Consider the following 9,509-nt stretch of genomic DNA (forward strand, 5'->3'; position numbering starts at 1 on the left):
ATTGATCAGCAGATTCTCCAAATCTTACATTTTGCAAAACTGCTTCTACCTACACGCAGGGAAGAAACAAGGCAGCGGACCACCCAGAGCCAGAAAAACGTAGAAAAAGAACTTTGAATTAGGAAAAAAAAAAAAAATAGAGTGAGGCTCAAAAGCAAAAATAATTACGCAAGGTAGAAACAGGGGAAAAGGAATATGCTTTAAAAAGCACAAACCCACTAACAGATTCTTATCCCTAAAGAAGAGAAGGAGGCACCGGCCGCTGAAGCACTTTTGCCCGAACCTACCCGTGCTCAGGCCCAGGAGCAGCAGCAGCAGCGGCAAAAGACAACTCCGCGGCGCCAGCTCCATGATGAACACCGCGCGGCAGCATCAACTACGGCGTGGACCCCGCGCCTCACCACGTGACGGTAGCGGGCTGGGCGAGGCCGAGCCGGGACGGGGGCGGGGCCTTAGCGTCGGGGCGGGGCCTTCGCGGGGCGGGGCGGGGCGGGGCGGGGCGGGGCCTTAGCGTCGCGGAGCGGAGCGGGGGGGCGGCTAGCGACGTCTCGCGCGCCTTCTGCCCAACTGGCCCACTGGGATCTCTGCAACGGCCCTCTGGGTGTTCTTTTTGCCCCACTACGCCGTTCTTTGCCGTTTTGGGGACAAGCAGAAAGGAAGAGGCGTTTAATGCATTGATTTGACTTGGGTTGTGCGACAGAGCTGAGACGCTACAGAGAAATAACCACGAGGACCGTCCTTCCTGCCCCGCCCATCTCTTCCTTCCGCCACAAAAGACTTGGCACTTCAAACTGCTGCATCTGCCCCAAATCAGATTAAACCTGGCCAGCTTAATCTGGAAACTGTGGGATTCTATTTTCATAGATTTGTTCTTAATATTATTTTTCTTATAAAATTACGAATATAATGGACATTTTGGAAATTTGGGGGGAAATATTAGATGCTACATAAACATTGTTGGCATTTGGGATTATTTTCCTCTAGTCTTTTACGTCATCTTTTTAAATACGATAATAAAATGTTTTATTCTGTTTTTTTTCTCTATAATTTGTCATTGGCATAATTCTGTGTTGTTAATGATAGGGATTGAGTAGCATAATCAAATAGCAGCTTTAGACTTAGAAACCCCGTTAGGGGATTGTTGACAGGGAACTTTAGGGGGCTTTGGGAGACCACAGTAAGGTTAATGATCACTCAAGAAAGCAATGGGAAAATCCTGAAAAAATGTGGGCTTGCTTGACTCATAAAGCAGAACAAGTGGCTTAACATCAAAGCCAGATTGGCTTACTTAACAACAAAATAAAGCTAGCTTGATTAGCAACAAAATAATGCAACAGAAGCATGAGACATGCCCCGGAACAATACAACAATGGTGGCATGAGACCTATATCCTGCCCAGTGGTATCATCAAGTTAATGACAACCGGCACATGCTCTGTGCACACAAAAAACAATCATTTATGGAAAGGTGACATATCAAAGTGAAAGGTCCTCATTGTACTGAGACCTGAAATAATTTTTCCAAAGTGCCAAGACAGTCCTGGCCTGACCATGTAGGGACAAAAAACCCAATGTGGAAGGAGGAACTGATGAGGAAAGTAGGACATCTACTCAAGAAAGACAAAGTCGGTCTTTTCCCCTCCTCTCTCTTCCTCTGATTATAAAAATGTAGCCCATTAAGTACTCGGGGCATCGCAACGCTTGCCTGACTGCTTGTTAAGCCTCGCAAGCATCCTATGCTAATAAATCACTTCTTATCTATCAGTTTGCCTCTGGCTGAATTCTTTCTAGCTGAGATATAAAGGACCGAGCCCCCTAAAAGACACCTAACCGTTTCGTTAACATGACAACAGTCATTTTAAAGAGGCAATTAGAGGTTTGGGAAGGGGAAGGGAGGAAAAAGGATGGGAGAGGTGTTTTCTTGTGTGTGTGTGTGTGTGTGTGTGTGTGTGTGTCTAAATGTCATTTTTATTTTAGGGTGTACAGAATAACTCACCTCAGAGCTAGGAAACAAGATTGTGCAGAGCGGTATGAGGGTCAGGTTACTTCTAAATATTCTGCTTCAAAGGTGCACATGACAAAACAGAAAAACGAAGTACATGTGACAACTCTCTCTCCTGTTCCCTTCTGTAACCCTGTGCCCCTGCAGGTCATTAACGGACAGATGTTTTCATCTGCAGCCTTGTGAAATGGCAGAGTGCTGCAAATGAATGGGGAGGGTGCTGAGATTTGGGCCAGATAAGAGAAATATGCAACCAGGTTCTCTTAAACTTTAGCATGGAATGCTCCAGATGAGTAAAATCCCATAATGCTGGTATTGGGGATGAGCCTCCGGAGAAACATTTGAAAGATACTATTTATATAAAAGTTACATCGTTAGTCAAACAGAAGTAATGATGTAACAAAGATTGTCCTAAACTTTTCCTAGCTAAACATTCAAAGTTGTTCTGTGTCGCCAGAGAGCCTCAACTACACTTAAACCCTTCCATGATTAGACTCTAGGGCTTCACTTTGTCACAGAAAAATAGCACTATGATAAATATCTATAGTTTGCATATGGTATTTTTCATATTTGGGGCTATTTCTCTAAGATAAAATAGAAGTGGTACTATTGCATTAAAGGCTGCAACCGTTATTCTGCAAGTCAGCCCTCCCTCACTATTGGCTGGTTCCATATCTGTGGATTCCACATCCGTGGATTCAACCAACAGGAGATCAAAAATATTTGGAAAAAATTCTAGAAAGTTCCTAAAAGCAAAACTTGAATTTACTGCATGCAGGCAACTATTTACATAGCATTAACATTGTACAGGCATACCTTGGAGATATTGCAGGTTTGATTCCAGACCACCACAATAGAGTCACACAGATGTTTTTGTTTCCCAGTGCAATGTAAAAGTTATGTCTACAACATACTGTAGTCCATTAAGTGTGCAAGAGCATTATGTCTTAAAAAATGTACATGCCTTAATTAAAACTTTTTTTTTTTTTTTTTTTTTTTTTGCGGTATGCGGGCCTCTCACTGTTGTGGCCTCCCCCGTTGCGGAGCACAGGCTCCGGACGCGCAGGCTCCGGACGCGCAGGCTCAGCGGCCATGGCTCACGGGCCCAGCCGCTCCGCGGCATATGGGATCCTCCCAGACCGGGGCACGAACCCGTATCCCCTGCATCGGCAGGCGGACTCTCAACCACTTGCGCCACCAGGGAGGCCCTAAAACTTTTTTTATTGCTAAAAAAGTACTGACCATCATCTGAGCCTTCAGCAAGTCATAATCTTTTTGTAATAGTAACACCAAAGATCACAGATCACAAATCACCGTAACAAATATAATAATAATGAATGTTTGAAATATTGGCAAATTGTGAAGAATTACCAAAATGTGACACAAGATACAAAGTGAGCAAATGTTATTGGAAAAATGGCACCAATAGGCTTCCTTGAAACAGGGTTGCCACAAACCTTCAATTTGTGAAAAATGCAATACCTGTGAAGCACAATAAAATGAGTCACGCCTGTATCTACAACTATTTACAAAGCATGTCATGTATTAGTTATTATAAGTAATCTAGAGATGATTTAAAGTATATGGGAGATTATATGCAAATACTACACTATTTTATATGAGGGACTTGAGCATCTGTGAATTTTGGTATCTGTGGGGTGATTTGGAACCAATCCCCTATAGATACTGAGGGGCGACTGAATATAACATTAAAAGTGTTATTTTTAAATCATGGGATGGGCTTATTCAGCAGAAGTAATGGAGGGGAGGGAACTCGCTGATAAAATGACAGAGTAAAAATCAACTAGAAACTGTGGTTGATAAAAGGCAGGGATCAAAGGGATAAAAGGCAGACATTGACAGGGAAGGGATATGAAATTTCCTGGGGATAGTGGTAATATTGCACATTTTGATAGGTGTGTTAACAAAGAAAATTCAACTGAGTAAAATTTTTTTTTTTTTTGGCCACTTCTTGCAGCATGCAGGATCTTAGTTCCCTGACTAGGGATCAAACCTGTGCCCGCTGCATTGGGAGGGTGGAATCTGAACCATTGGGCCACCAGGGAAGTCCCCTCAACTGAGTAAATTTTAAAGATCTTATTGGCTTTATTCAGTGATTCATGAATCAGGCATCATTCAACCCAGCAGATAGAAAGGAGCTCCAATGTACAAAACGAAAGACTTTTATAGGTAGAAAGGAACAGAATGAGGAAGTTATACAGACAAAAATGTGGGTTGGTTATTGAAAGTTTACTTGCCTTTACGGGATGGCAGGGGTCTATCAGGCAGATTAACTAGTGCTGAATAGGCAAATCCTGATGGACTGGTTTAAGATTCCATTTCTGGGACAGTCAAAACTGTAATTAAGTCTAGGTTTGGTGATGTGGGGCTTAGCATAAGTGACTTCATTTGGGGCCTGTTGTCTTGTTTTTAACAGGTGTTTGGATTACAACAGATGTATATATTTGTCGAAACTCAGCAAACATACACTTGATTTGTTCATTTCATAAGAGGCAAATTTTGCTTGAAAAGGAAAAAATTGTAAACAAAACTTCACCTTTAGTAAATCATATGGGTTTGAAGTGTTTAGGAGGAAGTGTATGCAATCTTTAAAATGCATCCAAAATATACGATGGTATGATGGGTGGAAAGAGCAATGAATAGATGGATAAATATGTGATAAAGCAAGTATTATACTAAGATGTTAATGGTAGAATATGGGTGGCAGGTATATGGGTGTTCACTATATATTTTTTTCAAACTTTATATGTGTCTGGAAATTTTTATAATAAAATATAAGGAAAAAGCTAGGAAAAAGTAGGACTAGACCTCTGATGGATTGTAGAAGTCCACTCTTAAAATGCCTTAGGGCTTGAAATGCATACTATTTCATCTGTTTACGTTTTTGACGATATAAGCAAAGGCTAACCAAATAAGGGAACCCCCAAAATGCTCTTATGACACAAGAATCACCAAACAATGAGTCACTTACAGTGGCTGTGTAGATAAATGTGGTGTTAAGTATGGCAAACTGTGAGTAGGTGCACTATAATCTCCATTTTAATCTGGCCTTCAACACTGGGTGGTCTTTTATGAGGGCAAACACTAATCCCTCCCCTTTTCTTTACAGTTTATAATCACTAGAATCAAAGCAACAAACACACCTAGGAACCAAGTGAAAGATTATTATTCTAAGGGCCAGCAATAAAGTTCCTCCCAAGAATGGAACGGTCTTTGTTGAAGAAAAATATCTTTTTGAATGAAATAATGCCATTTGCAGCAACATGGATGGACCTAGGAACCATTGTACTAACTGAAGTAAGTCAGAAAGAGAAAGACAAATATCACTTATACGTGGAATCTAAAATACAACCCAAATTAACTTATGTATGAAACAGAAACAGACTCAGCCATAGAAAACCAATGGATGATTAAAAAGGGAAAAGGGTGTGGGGAGGGATAAATTAGGAGTTTGGGGTTAGCAGATACGAACTACTACATATAAAATACATAAACAACACGGTCCTACTGTATAGCACAGAGAACTATATTCAATATCCTGTAATAAACCATAATGAGAAAAGAAAAACTTATTGGTTCCTTGACTTTAGGAGGTGGGAGCTGAGAGTATAGGGGCATCAGCCAAGGCAACAAAGAATTGCTAAACTGTGTTGCCCAGGAATTTGGTTTCCTTCTAGGAGAGGAAAGAAGAGAGATAGATGAAAAGAAGGGGACTGTGCAGAAAGACCAGCAAAAGAGAGTCAAGACTGAAGAGCCAATGGACTTTTGGCTCATGGAGAGTGGCAAAAGCACAGTTTTTAAGGTGATGCTTGTGGTTCAGTTTGAACTTGCATTTCTGTGATGTAAACTAGTCCTCTCAGGACACAAATGATCTCGGGAGATCACAAATGTAATAGAGCTTTGGGGGAGGCAACAGGATTGGAAGAAATCTATTGGGAACTTATCTCAAAACTGTGTTTGCAACAATACTTTATCTCTTAAATTATATGTTGGGGAAAGGTATGAGAAGCTGATGGAGGCTCATTGCCTGGGGGCTCGTTAAAGGCCTTCCCAGTGAATTCTCAGAGCATACGCTTGCGATCCAGGGTGTTACATGGCAGTCTCTTCGCCGTGTGTCTTCACACCATCTTCCTTCTGTGTGTGTCTTTCTCTGTGCACTTACACGTGCTGTTCTCCCTGTATGGACTGCCCTTTTGCATGTTTTCTCTCCCCTGAACCTGACTAGTTACTATTGAGACTTCAGCTGTCAGTTTAAATGTCACTTCCCAGGGAAGCCTTTCCCAACACTGCAGACTGGGTGAAGTCTACATAGGATCTCACAACGTCCTGTACCTCTACCTCCTGATGCTCATCATAAGTGTTTTAAAATAATCGTTTGTGTGGGTATTTATTTTAATTTTATTTTCCTCACTAAACTGTGGACACCATGAGATTGAGGATCAGGCTGTCCTGGATGGTTGGCCAAACAGACCCTGACCATGAAGTAGTATTTGAGAGTATCCTATGAGAGCCATGCAGCCCTATTGAAACTACTCTGCCATGACATCAGAGAGGCAAACAGCCAGCATTTTTTGCCTTTTTCCAAGTTTGGGATAAATTATTCTTTTATTGTATGCGGGGCCTCAGAGGCAGCAGCATATTCAGGGAGCTCTAAGTAATAGGGGACTTGTTGGAGAATAAAGTACAAGGGGTCTTGCTTGGTCTGGATCAGAATGCAGCTACCGCTGACAAGCTACTAATTCAGGATTCACTGCAGGTGCTGTGAATCCGGGGAAGAGGATTCGGCAGGCAGTCACATGACCAGATCTGCAGGGCAGGCAGTTTTGTTTCATAGTTGCAACAAAAGTGTTTTTTCTCTTCTTCAGGGCTGATTTCCTGAAGGAACCGGGCTAAATGCCATAGCAATTATTTCCAAAACTCAGACAGGATGATAGCAGGCAGGGAATCATAACAAAGCCCCCCAGTCAAGGAGGAGGGAAGATACAAATGTACTTGACAAAGCTGAGTGAGAACAGGAAAATATGAGAGAAGAAATGGACTAGAAATAATTCTTAGGAGCAAGGAAAACCCAGAGAGGCCAATGCTATTTTTCATGCTCCTTATTTTCAGCTTCAGTTTCTAAATTTAAGTCCTGTAGGTGCAACAACAGGAATTCAACTCTATATGTGGGGTGTATCAGAATGCACCTTGTTTCTTAAATTTCCAAACTCAGATAAAAATAAATCAGGGACCAGAGACAAATGAGTGTGCTTGAGTCCATTCTTATATGTCAACCAGGATGGGAGCTCCCACCAGTTGGCAGCAGCAAGGAGGAGCTTCTCTGCCACTTGCGCCTTCAGGTGTTGACATAGACCAAGAAAGGAACTTGGACTTCAATCCTCACCTGCCGTACCTCCCCTCCCCCACCAGAGCAGTGTCAGAGAAAGACAGCTAAAACAGAATAAACAAAATCCAGAATCTCAGACCATAATATGAAAATGTTCAGATTTCAACATCTTCAATTTCATACCCAGAACCAGGAAGATCTCAAACTGAAAAAAAGACAATTAATAGATGCCGACGCGGAGATAATGGAGATGTTAGAATTATCGGACAAATATTTTAAAGCAGACAGGATAAACATGTTGAAATGAATGAAAGAAAAGAAAGACTCAGCAAGGAAATAGAAAGTCTCAGCAAAGGACTAGAAAATGTAAAGGAGAACCAGAAGGAAATTTTAGAACTGAAAAATACAATTACCAAAGTAAGAAGCTCAGTGATGGACTCTACAACAAAATGGAGGGGAGAGAGGAAATAATCAGTGATCTAAAAGAGAACAATAGAAAATTCGCAATCTGAACAACTGAGAGACAATAAAGTTAAAAAAAAAAAAAAAAGAGCCTCAAGGATCTGTGGGACTATAATAAGAGACCTAACGTTTAAGAGATTGGAATCCTAGGAAGAGAGGCTGAAAAAGTACCCAAAGAAATAATGGTTGAAAATGCCCCAAATTTGGCATGAGATATAAACTTAGAGATTCTCGAAGCTGAGTGAAACTCCAGCAGGATAAACCTAAAAAAATCCATGCCAAGACACAGCATAATTAAAATTTTGAAACCCAAAGACAAAAAAAAAATTCTTGAAAGCAGAGAAAAATGACACCTTACCTATAAAGTAAAGACAATTCCAAGGATCGCAGATTTCTCACCAGAAACCACAGAGGACACACTCGAGGTCCTGATAATAGCGGGAATGGTGGTGTTTTGCGCATCTCCAGAAAGGAAACAAGACTAGCCAGGTAAACACTGCTTAGGTAACTTTCCATGTTTTGGAGTAGCAGTCTTCAAACTGGGCGTAAATGTGTCCTGAGGAGTCGCATGCACTTTCTAAGGAGAGGTAGGCCTGCGTGGTTTTAAGAGAATTCAGTTCATCTCCCTCTTTCACTGGGACTCCTTCCTACCGCTGATTACCTGAGAATGTGCCTGTGCACTGTTTCTGTTCTCCTCAAAGTGTCTTTCTCCCTCCTGACCCCATCCACATAGCCTTACAGCACCTACTGTACTTGTTTGTTTCTACCAGCTATTATTAAATTTAGATTAACTTTAGGGAAACATGTAGTGGATTCTGCTGTAAATCATGTCCATAACAGCAATCATTCATACAAAAAACGTAACAATGCCCTGAACTTTGAGAACCCAGCTTCATTTTATTGGGATAAACTCTTCTTTCTTAGATGTTGATATGCTCTTCCAATTCTATCAATGAATATTTATAAACATAATTGATTTCAACTATCAGATTAAATTGCTAATAAATCTATATGTAATAGTTTTATATGGATGATTATATATGGATGATTTATATGGATGTTATATATGGATGATTTATATACAATCATCCATCTCTCTATCCATCTGTCATCAATATACAGGTCTTTGGTCATAATCCTCATTTTTATGAATTGTCATTTTTACCCCAGTTTCATCTAGTTTTAGCACCATAGACAAGGCACCTCTAATTGTAAAAGTAAGTGGTATAATAATCACTTAAATCTTAGTAGAGCCTTCCCAGATACTGAGAAAGTGAACAACTCTAGCGACTGGGTAAACACTTTCTTTGAAAGTCAGGTGATTCCCAATTCTTTGTTTTTAACCTTATTGAACCTAACTGAATTGTTGACTGAAGGAGTACTGAAAATAATTTTTATTTATTTATTTATTTAATTTATTTTTTTTTGCGGTATGCGGGCCTCTCACTGCTGTGGCCTCCCCCGTTGCGGAGCACAGGCTCCGGACGCGCAGGCTCCGGACGCGCAGGCTCCGGACGCGCAGGCTCAGCGGCCATGGCTCACGGGCCCAGCCGCTCCGCGGCATATGGGATCCTCCCAGACCGGGGCACGAACCCGTATCCCCTGCATCGGCAGGCGGACTCTCAACCACTTGCGCCACCAGGGAGGCCCTGAAAATAATTTTTAACGAACGATCTCTAGGTGATTTTAGCATGTAAGT

General features: G+C 41.4%; 1 protein-coding gene across 1 annotated transcript in view; it reads right to left on the bottom strand.

Moving 5' to 3' along the window:
- SCPEP1 (serine carboxypeptidase 1) overlaps nucleotides 1-396 on the bottom strand; it is a 35,697-nt gene extending 35,301 nt beyond the window's left edge. The window contains exon 1 of the mRNA XM_060081516.1: nucleotides 288-396. Coding sequence (XP_059937499.1) covers nucleotides 288-351 — 64 coding nt within the window. The 5' untranslated portion in view covers nucleotides 352-396. The remainder of the gene's footprint in view (nucleotides 1-287) is intronic.
- Between the last annotated feature and the right edge of the window lie 9,113 nt (nucleotides 397-9,509).

The sequence above is a fragment of the Mesoplodon densirostris genome, chromosome 18, assembly GCF_025265405.1.
Source record: "Mesoplodon densirostris isolate mMesDen1 chromosome 18, mMesDen1 primary haplotype, whole genome shotgun sequence".
Lineage (NCBI taxonomy): Eukaryota > Metazoa > Chordata > Mammalia > Artiodactyla > Ziphiidae > Mesoplodon > Mesoplodon densirostris.